The sequence below is a fragment of the Amblyomma maculatum genome, chromosome 11 (assembly GCF_055883805.1).
Source record: "Amblyomma maculatum isolate TAMU_Amacu chromosome 11, ASM5588380v1, whole genome shotgun sequence".
NCBI classification, from domain to species: domain Eukaryota; kingdom Metazoa; phylum Arthropoda; class Arachnida; order Ixodida; family Ixodidae; genus Amblyomma; species Amblyomma maculatum.
The window spans coordinates 46,937,147-46,954,883 of NC_139354.1; the positions used below are offsets into that span (position 1 = coordinate 46,937,147).

General features: G+C 44.8%; 1 protein-coding gene across 1 annotated transcript; it reads left to right on the forward strand.

The window, feature by feature from the left end:
- Positions 1–3,789: 3,789 nt before the first annotated feature.
- LOC146173746 (TNF receptor-associated factor 6-like) lies at positions 3,790–15,509 on the forward strand. Its single transcript, XM_084583790.1, has 2 exons — positions 3,790–4,173; positions 13,991–15,509. The coding sequence occupies exons 1-2, from the start codon at positions 3,889–3,891 to the stop codon at positions 15,092–15,094; spliced, it is 1,389 nt and encodes a 462-aa protein (XP_084439916.1). The 5' UTR covers positions 3,790–3,888; the 3' UTR covers positions 15,095–15,509.
- The last annotated feature ends 2,228 nt before the right edge of the window (positions 15,510–17,737 follow it).

Consider the following 17,737-nt stretch of genomic DNA (forward strand, 5'->3'; position numbering starts at 1 on the left):
TATCGCACACCATGGTAACAAAGATCAAGGTCAAAAGTCAAAGGTCAAAGCCATGAACCATGATTTGGCATTTTTTTTATGCCACATTGTGATTGAGTATATTAACAGGAACGCGCACCGCGCCCGGCCATTGCTGCAGCATGGAGCCCGATGGGAGGGACAAGCCGTTGAACCGAGCCTCTGAGATAAGTTTAACACGCAGTGCGGCTCGTGCATATAATTGACCTTTTAGACAGAGTTCGCGCAGTCCTCATTTCAGGTGCCCCAAGCTGAAACTAAGACAAAGTTGTTCATGGATCACCGCAGAATCTTTCTAGGCATAGTGAAGAAAAACCGTTCAGCACAATAAAGCTTTACCACGTGTAACAATGTGAATGAAGTTATCGCATACACAGTAGGGTTAACCGTAGCTAAACCACCAGAAATTCTTGCCTACCACAGATGTATCGCAGGTTTAGTGGGGAAGCCAAAGATAAAAAAGTGAGCTAACGTTTGGTTAATGTCCCACAAAAAAATTAAATGTAGAACGGAGTAGGGAAACAAGAGTAAAAGGTGAGATATAAAGGCTACAACCATTGTCGACCGTAGGAAAGGGTGGCTGAGCCATCAGGGGCATTTGCTGTGCAGTACTTTATTTAAAGCAAACGCCTTTCTGGCTCCATTGCCATAAAATCGGTCGTTGTGGTGAACACTCGAGGGTACCTGTAAAGACGGCCTCGCGAAGACTGTTGTCTAGCCAACGCACCGGCGGGGGGAGGCCGCACGGAGAAAAAAAAAAGACCTTTACCAGAGAACCTCCTGGAATTGCCTTTAATGCACCATTTACTTGCATGGCATCACTAAGGGAGCTCATATGGCGCAGATTGTGTCGTCTCCGTTCTTTTTATGCCTAAATTTCGAATCCCGCATAGTGTGCATCTTTGAGTCAAGTTGGAGGCTAGTTCACGCTATGAATTGAACTATGTACATGACTAAAACTGCATGTCTTGATTTCCGCACCACACCCCGCGACCTAGAGCAGCCGGTGCCGTGAGAGGTGAGGGAGGAGCAGGGCGTGACGCTACGATTGGCCGGGTCACGTGCTGGCTTACGCTACACGAGCAAGCGCGGGGAGCGGATGTTGCGGCTTCGGATAGCGCGAGAGAACGTTCTTGTCATACACACAGGCGGTCTTATGTGCCTGTGGTGGTTTGTTTTGTTGTCTTTGTCCTTTGTTGATTTTCTCCTTCCCTATCTTCTCATAGAACTACCTCATGATCTCTCGTTGGCGCAATCTGTCCTCTGCTCAGTGTAACTGAATGGTAGGCAGAACACGGTATTTTCTGGGTGAATATTATGTCAGTATGAAATACAAGGTTTGATTTTTTGAGGTCAGTAGCGTGTATGTTTCTAGACTATTAAGCATTTTTGCCGCTTCCTCTCGGTCGCAGTGTTTACTGCATGGTTAAGACAAGAATATTCGTGGGGTTTTTTGATCATTAGGTCTCTTGCAACATAACTTAAGCAGCAGTTCTCAGTTATGGACGTGTCAGGGACCCCTTTCAGATCAGTGGAAGGGGTAGATGACACTTTGTGAGCAGTGGGGAAGGGAGAGAGCGGCAGTCTTGTGCACCAATGTTGTGTGGGCAGTTGCCGCAATTTCCGGAGCAGGTCGCGCGACTGGGATTGAGTAAAGGCTAAACAAGGGCATTGCAGCCCAGGCGAGCAGTGCTGCCACAGCTCGAGTTTCGCTGGCGTCAACAAAAGCCGTGGAAACAGGAAACAGAGTGTTGGAAACAGAGTGTTAGGAAACAGAGTGTTGAGAATGCTGAAGAACTAATCTGTGCGATACGCCGTGGCCAGTTCATTTGATTGGTGCCCAACCTGAATACTTATGGCTTGCTACTTATTTAATACCGGAGCCTTGTAGAGAATAATTGAATGAGCTAATATGTTATTTTCGCTTTACACGTAGGAGTACAGTTTTCTTCACATTAAGTTTCATGCTGCATTCCACACACCTTTGGTCAATAGCTGTCATAGAGGCTTGGAGAATACCGTGATCAAAAGTTTCCCTTATCTGCTTAAACAATATGCAATCATCTGCAAATAATCGTATGGATAAAGAATATGAAGCATCGGGCAAACTTTTATATTAATATATATAAGAAACAGTATTGGTCCCAATACGCTTCCCTGCGGTACACCGGAAGTGACGCCCAGTAATTTGGAAACGTCGAAACGTCATCATTCACCTCAACAGATTCCTCTTTTCTAAGTATGCGTGTATCTATTGAGGTATGTGGTAACTTCATTTTATAAGTACGTTTATTGTCTCGGACCGTATAAAAGACCTTGACAAAGTCCAGGAACAATATGTCTACTTGACAGGAATTGTAGTTGGGTAACTGCTCACATTACTTTCCGGAATCGATGCTGAAATGGTGGTAAAATGCGTTTGTTAATGAGAAATTTCGTAACGATATCCGCCAAAATGTTTTTTTAGAATTTTGCAACAGCTGCTAATCACTGATACAGGTCAGTCACTACATGTGCTACTTTCCAGTCAAAAGGTAAGTCGCTTGTACGGAAGGAAACTGCAAACATGTTGGCTAAATATTCAGCTACCTGTGAAGCATCGCGTCTCAAATACGTATTTGGAATGCCATACGCTGTACGCAGCCTTTATTTCTATCAATCTGACCTAGCAATGATAACACGCCGTCTGTTGAGATGGAAGGTTTATTACAAGGATTTATATATTCTTTCGGTTTAGTAAGGATAGCTTTCGCAATCAAAACACTTTGAATGTATTGATTAAAGGAATCCGCAATTTTTTGGCTATCAATTAACATGGTTTCATCAGTTTTCACTCTATCTATCACCTCTTTTTTCTTACTTAGATGCTTCCAAAATATACTGGAATTAGTATCGTAAATTAAGGAAGAATAACTTTAGTAAGGGTTTTTGTCATTGTTAACGTTTTTGTTAACACGTGCTTTTATTCTTAAAAATCAGCAGTTGGAGATTTGTCTTGCCTACGATGTCACCTTATTTTGCGTTTCAGGTGTATAATTACCTGTGCGACCCAAGGACTGCTTCGATAGTTTTTTTTTTTTCAGAGGAGCGAAACTTGTAAGAGCAGATAGTATTGATTTTTAAACAGCTATTGCACAAAACATAAATATCCTCGCACTCGTTATTAATCAAAAATGTTTCTAAATAATCAATTAAGGCCGTGTAGTCTGCTTGATTGAAGTCTCGAATACGTACAATGGCATATTCTCAAAACCCGTGCATAGTTTAGAGACCAACAAAACGATAACCAGTCAAGACATGAAAGACCACGCTCAAATTTCATAAGCCATTAGAAATTATTTCACTGACGAAAAACAAATAAAGAAGAGCACTTTCACAGGTGGGTTCACTAACCATTTGATCCATATTCAAAGCTAGTAGTGAAAGCAGAATCCCGCTGTTAGTAAAAGCTTTCTGCGTATTTCAAGCCTATAGCTCAATGATACTCAATGATCAAGTCGAACGCCAAGCAATTTTTTTGCGTGAGCCACGCATGCTCCTGACTTCTAAAACTAACTGCGTCAAAGCAAGAGGCCAACGTCTCCAGAAAATTGCAGATGAAGGTAACCGTCATCTTACAGCCGACAGTTGCGTGCTTTCTAGCCGCTTTCGAAAATCGCAAAATGAATTCTGAAGAACAAGATAAAAGGAGACAGCAGATCAGCTGAACTGATAACTCGCGTCTACTGTGCCGAACGCGACGCCCTCGTGTGACTTTCAGGCAGGAAATATGTTCACATGGTTGCCATGCCAACCGGAGCAGTTAAAAGTTAAGTGCTCCGTTGTGCTGGGAGTCGGCTGGTGCTTCTTCATTTGCGATTTGCGCGAACGATGGCCCGGGCAAGCATGCAGTACACACTGGCAGGGTTCTCCGCAGAGCTAGACTGGAGACCGCTTCACTTCGTCAAGCCTCTTCCACCAATGTGGGTGTGCGGGGTCTGCGGACTTGTGCGCCCGAAGACAGCGTTGCTGTCCTGCATGCACATACTGTGCGAGTCTTGCTACGACCAGTGCGGACAGGAAGGCATACATGTTTGTCCAGTGGACAACTACGAGAACCAAGACGAAGACGTCGAATGGAGGCAATTAGCTCCTGACGATCTGCTGAGAAGAGAGGTGAGTGGAAATGGATACGGAGATACGGCCTTTTATTCGTGACCATAGTATAGAAGAATGCGTCGATAGCTGAAGCACTGTGGACATTGCGTGGCTTCAAACAATCGCTTTTACAATAATTTCATAATTGTTGTTGCTAGGATTGGAAGAACCTACCAAGCAAACTTGGCTAGGATTTTTTTTTCTTAGACAAAGGCCATAGAGCGGTCGTGACATGGCACTACAAAGCGATTTGAAGGTGGTCAGTTCAGCGCTAGCCTGGTCAGATTGTTCGACTCGAGCACGGTTCCCTTCGCGAGAACCGAATAGCGAATGCATGAGATTTGTCTGGAATAAACCTCACTCTCAGGCAGTTTATCCTAGACTAATCTCATGCATTGGCTACATAGTCACGTAGACGGCACATAGACGCCGCAGTGGAATGAAGAATCCAGTGGACGCTTTGAAAAGTACAATGCTGATTACCACAAAAGAGGAGTTAGAAATTAAGCGAAGGAAGACGAAGCTTACATGCAAATAACTATACCGCAAGCACTGTATATTTCAAGGAAAACAAACTTATTTATCCCAAGGCAAAGAAATGCGCGAGCGATGAGAAGCGGCATTCGACTATGAAAAGGTATAAGACAACCCTTAAGAGTATAACGACAACGAAGATTAAGAAAAGGCTGAGACAGAGTGACATCGCGAGAAGAAATTTTGACTACTGCAGAAAAGGAGGTGGCTGTAGTGTTGGCAGAGTAAGATGACCTATCGTGAAGATAGTAAAAGTGTGAAACGAAGGCAAAATATGAAAGAACAAGAGGCAAAAGTAAAAAAAAAAAGGGGAGTAAACATTGGTAGTCTAGCCTGTGATACGCCTTGATATCACAACTGAACGAGCGATGGAGGCTGTTCAGTGTTTTCCATCCGACTACAAGGAGTATCCCAGATGAATGTTGCCCCAAATTAAGCTTTTAAGTTCTCTCTGTTACGTCGCTTACAATTCCACGCGCGGAAGAATGTAAACGCATTCTGGGGCTTATTTCTTTGCAAACGTTTCTGAACATAAAGGTCCTTCAAGGGAATTCGACAAGCACATGGATAAGAACCACATGGCTTGAGGGATTTTCCTAAGGGCATAAATGAGTGAAGCTGTGCTGCATAGAATCCAGGCTTTATTAATTTACTATTACGTACATAGACGCGTTGCGACAATGCAAATCGTGAACTTTAGGAACACGACCACCCTTCGTTCGTCAACCATGGTCTTCATGTAATTCTCGTGATAACGAAATAATCTGATCGTAGGCCTGCAAATGAGACGCGGTGAGATTATAAAAGGGTAAGAGATTTCGCGGACAAGCAAAGTACATGTCAGTGTCAAAGAACCAAGTAAAACGAACGGGATAACGAAGTCGGAAAAAAATACAGAGAATTTTCTAATGTTACGATAAATTTTCTGTGCGGTTTTTGACGGAAAACTTGTTCCGACAATATAAAATTCTGTCGTAACATCACAAATTTCTGTAGTTACAACAAAAATGTGCTACAGAACTACAGACAACAGAAATATACTACAGAAAAACAACAGAACGTACCACAGAATTACAGAAAAATCTGATGGTTACGACAGATCTACAGGATATTTTGTCGTATTTTTGACAGTTCTGTAGTATTTTCGACTGGGAACGGTAACACTAGCGTTAGAACACCTAGCTATAAGAGTTTAGGTAAGAAATTAAAATAGGGATTGTTGATATTTAGAAGTTAATTCGTCTGCGAAGTAAACTCCGATACAGCTTCGCTCTCTACAACTAAGATATCGCCCTGTTCGATACTGCATTGTTTCATTCGAGCTTCATTTGTCGCGGAGAGCAGTCAATGTGAGGCTACAAATTTGCAACTTCAACATTTACCATATTCATGAGAAAGATCCCACTGATAATACTAGCATCCCTGTGGTACCAACTAAAGCCCGTTCAGCGAACGTTGGTGCGGTAATGCGACGCAGTAAGCATAACACGCAGCAAAGGGAGCGGAACAGAAGGCTTTGTGCAATGTGACACGCGTTTGGGGGGCAATAAAATTTCATCTTCTTAGCTCAATTACAATAGATGGAGCGAGACGCCGCTCGCGCATACGTGTATCCGTAACACAAGCTGCTACTTTTGCGACGTGCCTGGTAGGCCGAACTGGCCGAGCCGCCGAGGGGCGACGCAGCACTGTCTCGTCGTTCGAAAATGCGCACACGCCGCGGCCATTGGTTTTCAACGAGCGCACACAGCCTTAGCCTTGCTGTGAAGCTGTACCACAAGCAGCAGAACGGAAGACTGACTGTTTGATACAGATAAGCCACTTTTCACGCAGACGCTTGCAAAAGGCAGCACGCGACGCTGAACGTTGAACCGGGGTCGATGACGCACCCATGCCACGGGTAAAAAAAACTTCGGTCTCTCCAGATGGCCAATATGGCCATATTCGAGCTCCGGGCAACTACCCAGGGGATACAAAGTGGCCCAGAGAGGTCGCTAAAAACAGGGTAAAATATTATAAATATGACATCTTTTTTTCTTGCGCAAGAAGCGAAAACTACATTTATTTCTGCACGTGGATATTCGCTTTGTAGTTCCTAGGAGTTATTTTATCTTTGTCTTTTAATATTATGGCGCACAATTCGCAGGGAGCCTTTGCATCATTCATCTTCACCGAGTTGATGCCGCTGGAAATAGGCAACTGCACGCGTTTTCTTCTAAGTAGCTTGACCTGTTGCATTGACCTTGCAAGCGCATTCTACTTTCTTTACAGAAAAGCGTGCCCATCTGTGCTGGCAGTAGCCAAACGAGCCGGGAGGGCGTTATCGCACTTCGCTCCCTGCAGGGCGTTGTTCAATTCTGTGGAAGGATATCAAACTGGCGGACCATGCTAGTTTGGGCACGGCAATCTGTTATACGCGGGCGAAGCTGATAAGCTCCTGCAAATAAGTGCCGAGCTAAGCGGCTGGTGTGTCAGTAATCCTCGAATGATTTCTCAAAGGTCGATCAGTTCACATTTTCTGTTTGTTCTCTGATAAACGACAGGCTAACAATTTTAAAAGAACCGACGCGATTGTTTTCTTTGTTGCTTATTTATTATGTTGTCTGTGGTAAAAACGCTGTAACAGTGCAAGCACGGCACTCTACGGTGCTGCAACAGACGGCACGAAGCACCGCCTCAAGGTTCCTGAGCACCATCGCTTTGATACGCGGCTGCGTCGGATACACCGACTCTCCGCGGAGCGCGGCCATAGTTACTGTATAGGCTTTCGCAGAGTTCCGCGTTCGCTTTCGTTTGACGCCAAACAACCGTGTAGCAACGTGATGCCAACCCGACGAGCACCCCGGCTGCATTGCATCACCCGTCGCGGGTACAGCGTGCTCTGCTGTGTGCGATCTGTAGCTACTAGCACTTATTTTGATAGGACAGCCAATTCCTTCACGGCTGCTTTCCAGTCTGGCTGATCGGCTCCTGTAACGATGACGTATGGCTTTGCTGCACAACTTGGTTGCTTATGCGACACCTTCGTGCAACGGTGGCTAACCCTATGTAGTAATTCCAAGCGGCCACTCTGAGCCGTGTTCGTGCTTAGAGTTGAGCGCCGTGTACCAGGCGTTCACTCCTGTTCCGGCATTTGACATAATCTGTCCTTTATAGGACAGGTGTTGAGTTTCGACTGCCCCGTTGTATCTGCGCAATTATGTTTTACTGATGTACACCCTCCCACTTTTTTAACCTGAACGCACGAGCGTCGACCATCGAGTCGATAAGCGCCGTATGACGGAGCAGAGCAGCGAAATGAGGGAGAATATGCGCTTGCGCGCAATGAGCACTCCGGTGCAGCTTTCCTCTGCCAGGCTGTTTTGGGAACGGGGCCTCACTCCTGCTTCTTTTTAGCACCGCTATCGTCATCCGTTTTCTTTTCTGAACGCTTCCTTCAAGTTATATATAAGAAGTCCGGTGTTAGCGCTCGATGGAATGCGATATACGCCCGCTGATTATAAGTAGATGCACATCAGCATTTTGTTTCTTTTTGCTATGAGTACACGGAACTTTCCTGCGGCAAATTAAAGGTTCTTCGCTTATCAATTCACAACTTCCTCTCATACAAGAAAGCAGGTGGTACCACGTGGTCTTTTCTAATCTTTTCCCAGCGACATGCAGAAAACGGAAGGAAATACGATAACGCACAAAAATGCAGGTGGGGTTCGACCCGGTTCCCGTAACAGTCTGGCAGAGAACAGCTGCACCGGTGTACTCATTGAGCGCACGCGCGTATTCTTGCTCATTTCGCCGCTGTGTTCAGTCGTACGGCTCTTATCGACTCTGCGGTCGACGCTCGTGTGTTCAGGTTAAAAAGGTGGGAGGGCGTACTTCCAATGTAGTGTCGTGTGTTCTAGGTGAGGCCGCGGCTAAGCAGATACTAGAAAGATGACGCGAGGCTTGATACAGTCGTGCAATTATCAATAATAGCAGAGCAAACGCACAGCCGGTGGGAGCATGGAGCGGACGAGTGGGAACACCCTTGCGCATGCGCGCTTCAAAGGGAGCGTTGATGCGTCATCTTCATCGAGCATGGGCGCTACGCAAGCACGCCGGCAAATGCAGTTGCGCATAGGCTTTACTAAAGCCCAAGATGTGTGCATTCTGCGGCAAGTGGCCTCGACAAGGCTGTTCGGTTACGAGTGTTTTCGCGAAAGTTAAGGCACTTTCGCACTTGCGAATCACAGTTGTGCTATTGATTTGAACCTTTAGCCTGGTGGTGGACCGAAAGCTCGCGCTTCCCTCTATAGAACATCGTGTGTCCCTTCTTGTACCTGTAAATGGCAGAACGATAATGCAAGCCTGACTCACACTTGTTTCAGCGTAACTATGATCTTGTTATGAAAAGATTTGGCTGCTCAGCGCTCCGCTCTTCTAGGATGAATTGGGCGCTGTAGATGCGGTGATAAAACTCCCTACTCGCACTGTCTTCAGCTCGAGTGCTTTGAACAGAGCGAAACGTAAATCCGCTTTGCTAGAAATTTCTACTATCCGGCAAGCGCTGATTGCTTTTCTCTGTGGCACCGGATCGCAAGGAGGATGCCGAGATATTATGCTTAAGGAGATGGCGTCATTAGGTATAGGCTGTTCTCCCAGGAGCACACCAATAATAATGTCTACAGAACGTTTTCGCGCTGTGATTGTTGCACTGTTAGTGGCTGTTTCCGCGTATGTACCACGTTACAATGACACTCCTCCTGGACTGAGATTGCGGGCACTGTCCCGACAGCATTATTCAAAATATTCTTAAGTGAACAGCAAAGCTCTTTTAGAATTTAGTTTTGTTAGTAATATAGTATAAGAAGACTACATCCGGAATTCAAGCATAGCTGCCGCATACTACGTGTAGCTCATTGCCGGAATCAGGTGCCCATTCTTGAGCCCAGCTCGCAATTTGCTCCTGCAGGCCATTTCTTGTCTCCGATGGGTCGAGTGCTTGAGGTTCAGAAATTTGACGAGACGTGGCTACAGTTCCATTCTATAAAAATCCAATATCGGCATTTTGAGCGAATGGTCGGTCACAAGTACTTGGCGGGTGCTGTGGCCGGGCACTAATTGGTATAGGAGTTGTGTTGCGTCACAAAAGCAACTACTACCAGAGCTGCTAACTCTTGCGGCTCGTTGGAGGGGTAAATTTAGCCCACAAACACCCCTTAATACCAAGTTAAGCGCGCTACCTGGTGTTAACGCTGGCCCGTTCGTATGGAGTCGAGTGGTTTTAAGCATTATGTCGTATGTTAAGACTATATTAATGAAATGTTTGCCACAATACGTGCATATGTAAATGAATTGTTAAAGCAGTGGAAAGGTGCACGTTGGCCAACGAAGAGCTGTAAGGGGAGCCTCAGACGGGAACCATCAACGTTGTCGCGTCATATTTTTAAGGGGAAGCCCTTATCAGGGTTCAAGGGGACCCTAAAATTTTGAAGGGCTAGTTTCCCTGATATATCTGTAATTCGCTTGCGGTTTTTGGCTTCGCATGGGTATACAGATTTCACAGTAGTGTTTTACAGTGCTAACATATCAGTGCAGCATGAAAAGGAAAGGACAGTCGTTACGTCATCAAGTGTGTTCTGCGTAATAGTATTTACTACCTGTGCATAACGAAACAGCTTCTGAGGGTGAGTGGGTGGAGGAGGGGGGTTCTGCTTTGCAGCATGCCGTCATTGTGCTGCTTGCAGTATACACAAGATCTCTAGGCCTTTTCCATGGAGGGGGGGGGGGGGGGCACTATCTATCACTGCCGCAAACGCTTACACAAATAGTATTGCTGCAACACACCTATATCTATCAGTATTTTCCTACGGATATCTTTAAACACCATTCCGCCGGTACGCGTCAACGACAGTAGACCAATATACAGGGTATCCTAGCTAATTTGGACCAAAGGTTAAAAATTAAATATTTGAGATAGCCCGGGGAAATCATTTGTATAGATTCCAGCGGCCTTAGGCACCACAGGCAATTATTTCTCTCGGAAATAAATCATTAGTTAATTAGTTTATATTTCCAAGTTATTAAGTTGCGTCGGTACACAATGCAGGTAGCAGTCTGGCTTTTAAGCAAAGCTGAAATCCATCTGACGAATCCACAAGATACACGCATTCGAATTATGAAACTTTTTGATCAGGCTCACCAAATGGTTTCGTGCTACCAGTTAAAGGTGTTCCGTTATTTCGTAATAGGCTGCTGAAATCCCGACAGTCGTCAGGCCTCTCCTCATGGCATTCCTGCATTGCGGAGTAACCATACAATAGCTTCATTATTGTTGACGTTTAACATTTCAGTTCCTTTCGGTGAATCCCTTTTCTGTCTGATCCGATGCCGCCAAACAACGCCTCGCTGTCTTTAACATCGTTGGTGTTGATCTTCTTCTTTAATATAACCATTTATGCGCTGTAAAGGCATCTCTTCTACAGATGGTGTCATCATCGGTGTTTATGCTCGGTACCGTGTGCTGTGGAGAACCCTGAACACCGAAATAGTTTTATTATGTGCTTACGTGATTAATTTTCTTATTAGCACGAAACGATTTGTCATGATTTAGCGCTAGCCTTCACACAATAGGCACCTATAGTTCAGTTAAAAGGGTCATGACAGCTAACAATTAAGCATAAACTGTTAATGCATTTCACTCCTCACAAGTTAAATTATAAATCCCGGGAATTTGAGCTCATTCCATGCAGTGGATAGTTTTAAATTATTTTTATTATTAATATTGCAATGCGCTTTCTGGTCTCGTAGCCATTGGCCGCTGACGTCCCAACGAGATATCATCGCCATGTCGTCTGCTTTTTTTTCTTTTTTTTTTCTTCGACAAAAATATTTTACTCATATGTTCTCTTTTCATTGAGAAGCCTTCGCTATAATATGCGATCCTAGTGAACTTAGAACTTGTTTTGGGGGCTTCGCCCAGAGATTGCCGAGGAGGCCGAGATTCGACGGGCTCATACTGTATGATTCAGGCACGCGATCAAAAGCATAATATTCTTACGTTGTGAGAGTTGCCTTGTTTTAGCAACACGCGCTGACACATATAAAAAGGCACTTGTCCAACGTTTCCTTCGGCCGTGTACATGCGCCACGAAAGTGTGGAGGAGTTAGCGTTATGTTCCTGATTGTTGAGATTTTGCCGTTTCTCTCATTGTCCAAAAAATAAGAGTAAATCTCAAACAAGCATACTTTGACTCGAGAGCATACTTTACGCCATTAGAGGAGTAGACAAAACTTTTGAAATAAGTACTAGTACCTCTTGTATTGCTGTTATATGCGCGTGTTAGTCAGACTTGATTATTTTCGGCTTGTAAATCATTTTTCAAAACTATGTTCAGTCTGGCTACGGCCAGCGCCTGAAAGAATGTGCCGCCGCTTCAGTCCCGTCTTTGCAAAGCCCAACGCGATTCGATTGCTCTTCACTTAAGAGCCTTCTAGTCGCCGCCGTCTCCGTCTCGCCTACCCCGCAGCCGCTCGCACGACCAACTCCCGAGTCTCACCTTGCGTGTTTCTAGCGCTTCTCCAAAAAATGACTCGTGAGTGCTCCAACATAAGCATACACTATTTAATATTGAGTGTGTGAACCCTAAACTCCCGCAGGAATGCGCCGATGCGCGGATTACGACTGCGCCGCCCGCGTGTTTGTTTACATAGCTTTTGCAATGACTGGATATGTGCTGCTCGTTCGCACGGCATAAATAGCAAGCTGAGCTAGCAATACCAAAACTATCCAGTTTTTTTTTGAACCGGTTGCACCTTTATTTGTTCCCAAGCTACAACTGTGCTACAAGAAACGCAGTGGATGCTACGTTCCCTGCCTGCGCCGGGTATACACACAAGCGGCTCCGACAGCTGCAGGCTGCGCTCGCTAAACAGTCACAAATCGACGCTTCCTGCTCAATATGCACTCGCTTTGAGATTTGAGCAGTCGTCGATTTGATGTCGCTACTGCCAGAACTACACTCGATGGACACATTCAAGCGCTAAAGCTTGTGGATGCGCGTTCAGTAATCGTCGAAACTGTAGACTCGAACCCCGCGTACTCGCATTAGATCTACTCGTCTATGAACGGTCCGGCAATTCAGCGCCGACTAACATGTCTGGCCAAAGTCATTGCTGATGATAGGGGAAAATATAAAGTGTAACTTCTCATTTTTCTTTTTTGACTCGGTGAAGCTACAGACAAGCGCAGCTGTTCAGGCCGTTCACTCATCGGATGTCAAGTTCTCGCTCGGCCTACGATCCGACCAAAACAGATCTGATGACTGTCCGCTGATCAGCTCCATCGAAGTCGCGGGGCCGAAAACCCCACACTACGGTGATCGGCGACCATTGGTCGTGCTGGCGCCATCGCCGGTGTAATGTGAAAGATCTGGGTCGATAAGCTAAGGAACCTATAACCGTGACGCCCACTGGCCGTTACCGTGCCTTATGTTGATGCAAACATGCCGCACTCTAAATCGCTTTCGTGCGGTAACATTTCCATCAAGCACTTTTGCATGAGGAATGATCACTGTCTCAATCGTTAAAAAAAAGAGGTGCCCTTTGATATTGCAGCTTGCATTGCAGACGACGCTCCGCTGCAGATTCTCTTGTGACGTCACACGAGCATTTCAAAATGGCTGTCGCGCTCGGTGGGAGGAGCTTCCCGATTTCGATTTTTAACGCGTTTCTTTGTTACATGCGTTGCGCGCTAGGCACTCAATCTTTGCGAGTAGAATCACAGACCTGTATATTTTTCATAGCAGTATAAAACTGCAATACATCGAATGACCTTGTCATCACTCCTTTAAATTCTAAAACCGCTTCACGTGCCCTGGAGCGGTTTAGTTTACTCTGCGATAATACGGAGTGATCTAAACCATTACGGTTTTGATACGAAGCGCCTATCCGGCTGACAGCTTTAGGCCTTGTATGGAGCGGCGATTTTTTAGATATTTCTCAGCTCTAATTGTATGGAGGGCGCTCTTATAAAGTTAACAAAATGGGAAAATTGCAGAGTTATTTGAAGCAATGTGCCTCTCACCTCAACTCGGCCGTATCTCCGGTAAAAACCCAGGGGTACAAATTTCAAGCAATTTTCCCATTTACAAAAACCTGGAATCATTTAAAGCAAATCCCTTTGTAATAAACTTCATGCGTATAATTAACTCCAGGTCTGTGCTTTACTTTTTGCCTTTTGTTGTGCAGATAAAGTATAACAAATTAGTCAATTATCATCAACTCTTTCCCACATCCTAATTGTTAACGATTGCCTCTGTCCCAGGTCCAGTGCTGGAACAGTGAAAGCGGATGCCAGAGCGTGACGGCTGCTTCTGCCATCGCCCAGCATTTCCAGCGTGACTGTGGACACCACTCAATTTGCTGCGTCAAGTGCTCGGCGTCGGTTCTTTGCAGCGGGCTGATCGCGCACCTGAAAAAAGGCTTCTGCAATTCTGTCACGGTGGCCGCATCTTACAGCGAAGTGGAGGCAGATTCGAAGGAAGGAAAAACATTTTTAACCCTCTTCCGTGGAGGGTTTGAAAGACAGACATGCGAGTTGAAAGAATTTATGGCGCGCATAGCCGCTGATATTGGTGTGATCAATGATCGACTGAACGAAATCTCTCACGGCGTAAACAGCTCAAAAGAAATGCTGATACGGAGACTGAACGATGGAATAAAGCAGAATATTGAGAGTTTGACGGAAATTACTTGCGACGTCAAGGCAACAAGCAGGCAAGTCGAAGTTTTGTCAGGTAGCATCGATGCCCTCTCTGCAAATATGAGATTAGAAAAAGCATTGAAAGAGGAATTGGCTAAAGCATCCCGCCAAACTCGAGATCACATGTCGCAGATTGCCGCTGCCATTGAAACGATAAAAGCAGCGCTGAAGGAAAACAATAAGATGACGCTTGACAGGGTGAACAAGATTCTGCTGCACGTGCAGTTAGGTGTGTCGCACTGTTACTTTTTCGTAAAAGATTTCAGGTTACTTCAAGTGACCGCAATGAGGGAAGGATTGGCTTTATATGAAGCTCAGAAGGTATACCTGTGCGGGTACTGCATGTCCCCCAGGGTAATGCTATCTAATGAGGGGGATTCTATAAAGCTGTATATTTCGCTTATCCTGCACAAGGGTGACATGGATGATGCGGTTCCCTGGCCATTCGAGCACAGAATCAAGCTGACCATTATACATCCCAAAGATGGCGGAGAACGCGTGTCTGAAGTCAAACCATATCGTTCTCTAGAGTATTATGCAAAGCCAGCAGCATCAAGTAACCGTCCATGTTTAATAAAGAGTCAACCGCTGGATGTGAAAGATCTTATCAATGACGGTTATGTCAACGATGATAAGCTACGCGCTAAGTGGGAGATATTCCTGTGAATAGCTATTTGACTGTTTACACAATTCAGGTGACTAAATTTCTGGTCATAGTAGCTGCGGCTGGGTCATTCTGTACTAACTTGAAACACTAGCTAAAACTTGCTTCTGTGAGGTTTTCACCTTCCTTCGCCTTGTATATCTCGGAGCTATGGCGCTAGTTTTTTTTCGAAATGGAGAATAAATGTTATTTTTTTTTTATGGAAATAAGTTAAACAATTCTTCACTAGCCGTGAAGTTCGGCACGGGAGCTCGCCTTCCTTCCTTTTCGGTCGACATTACTGTTTCGACAAAATGGTCATGTGTACAAAGCCACATAATTTCCTTCGACAATTTCAACCACATTAAAGAACTTGCGCGGAACATGACGCCGCACATGGAATCTAACTATATACCATGCGCGGCAAAAAATAAAATCAAATGAGCGTCGCGTAAAACGAAAAAGGTCACCGCATGTCTGAATGGATCGAACGTTATAAATTGCTTAATTTCGCTAAAAGGCAAGCGTTAATAATTATTGGCTTTAGGCGTGATGGAAACCCACGCCTCAATTGGCTTACGAGGCAGACGTGCTACAGACTACGTAACGGAATCAACACTCAGAACAGTAAAAGAAACAGGTATTTTTATGTATGTTGCGTGGTCGTTAACCTGAGGTTACAATTACGATTGTTTCTTAACGAGCTTGTGTTGATGACTAAGGGCGCTATTGCATCATACCCTTCGGGCGGGGCTAATGTGTTCCCCTAATATTTTGTAGGTACTTCAATGTGAGTTCAGGGTTACAATATAGTCGTCGCATTCGAAGCGTGTTGTCTGATAGACTGGAATGAAATTAGTACCTTTTGCTGGCATCGTACAACAGTGCTTCAAATTCCCTGCGCAGTTATCCGAGCAAATCGTAACAGTGACGAAAAGGTGTACTAAGATTTTCGGAGGAAGTTCCTTCTTCCACACACCTACCGAAATTCTCTCCGTAGAATATCAAACCATTTCTGGAGGCCACCACGAAAAAAATAAATTCAACGGCACTTAGCTACATAGATGTTTCGGTTGAAAGCATATTATGAATTCTTTTCAGCTGCTGAAAATAATTTCAGCTAACGCGTTCAGATTGGTGACTGTGCAGGCTATGAAGGCTCACTAGATATTTGCCATATATTTTTACGGAAAATTTTCAGAGATGTTGCGTGAGGATACCAGAAGTCATACATACTACAACGTAAGAGTGCAGCATGGACCGTTAGCCACACCATTGCGTGAGCTCCAGATTAATTTCAGTGCCTTGGAGTGCTTGAACATGTGTAGACATATAAGCGCACTTAGACTTTAGACCAGCGCGGTGGTAGCTCTCCTGAAGTATACGAAAACTAGTTGGGGATATAAATATAAAATGATGTTCTTGATCCTTTCAATTGGTCATCATTATCAGCCGGACTACACTCAGTGCGTTGCGAAGGCTCTGCCGTATTCCTCCAATTAAACCAGTACTGCTCTAGCTGCATCTATTTGAAGCCTGCAAGCTTCTTAACTTCCACCTTCCGCCTTATTTATAGTGCCGTCGCCTGGTACGCTTTTCTTCCCTTGGAATACATTGGGATATTGTTAGCGACCATCGGTATTTGCATTACATTTCCTGTCCATGCCCATTTCTTCTTCATTTCAGCAAGAATGTCATTAACTCCAGTTATTTTACTGATCCGCCGTGCACGCTTCTTATCTGTTAACGTTACACATACCGTTTGGCCTTCCATAACTTTCTGCGTTGCACAACTTAAGTAGAACCTTTCTTGCTACCTGCCATGTTTCAGCCCAATAAGTGATTACCGGTGAAACGCAACTCTTACATACTTTCATCTTGAGCAATACCAGTAAGCTTCTAGTCATTGCATAAGAGTGAAAATCTGGGCTGGTTGGCACACTATGAAGAGGAGAAGCAGTCAAAAAGGACAATGACGAGAGGAAGGATGTACACAGTCGTCGTGGTGTACGTCTTTGCTCTCGCCCTTGACCTTTTTGACTGGTAATTCTAGTAGTTATGTTCTGCGAGTACTTGCCAAATGCACTCTATCCTTATCTAATGTCCCTAGTTCAGTGGTTCTCAGCCATGATAGCGCCGGGGACCCTTTGTGGATCAGTGGAAATGGTAGGGTACCCTATCAAACCCGGTGCCGGTAGGGGAGGGTCGATGTTTACGGCGATTTTGTGCGGACTACTGCAGCAGTTCCGGGAGCAGGTGTTGTTTGCAGTGTTTGTGTGGGGTTTATCTTGGGAAAGGACCAGTCGAAACAACCTTTTTCAGAGGGTACGCGCAGGAGGTCTTCGTTTATGCAATTTTTTTGTGCGACAGTGAATTAATCACTTTATTTTCTTAAGGGATACTAGAGACCTATTTTTACGTGCAGTTAGTGAGTTGAGACTGGGCAGAGGTTTGACAAAATTTGTCGTTACATTAAACTATATTCAAGGAGGTATACGGGGGTATTTGAAAGAAGTTGTTCAAGCTTATCATTTGATTTATGCACGGATTCCATCGGCTTATTTTAGTCACAAGACACAAAAAAAGCTTAGCAGAAATATATGTGACTCACTGTTCCCTCCACCATTGTATAGGACTATGTACAGTGCAGGGCCTGGTCAAAGTGT

Bases quoted from the DNA above. Each gene is read 5' to 3' on its own strand.
- LOC146173746 (XM_084583790.1), top strand. From the start codon at position 3,889: ATGGCCCGGGCAAGCATGCAGTACACACTGGCAGGGTTCTCCGCAGAG. The intron at 4,174-13,990 runs GTGAGTGGAAAT...CCTCTGTCCCAG, and splicing joins ACGATCTGCTGAGAAGAGAG to GTCCAGTGCTGGAACAGTGA.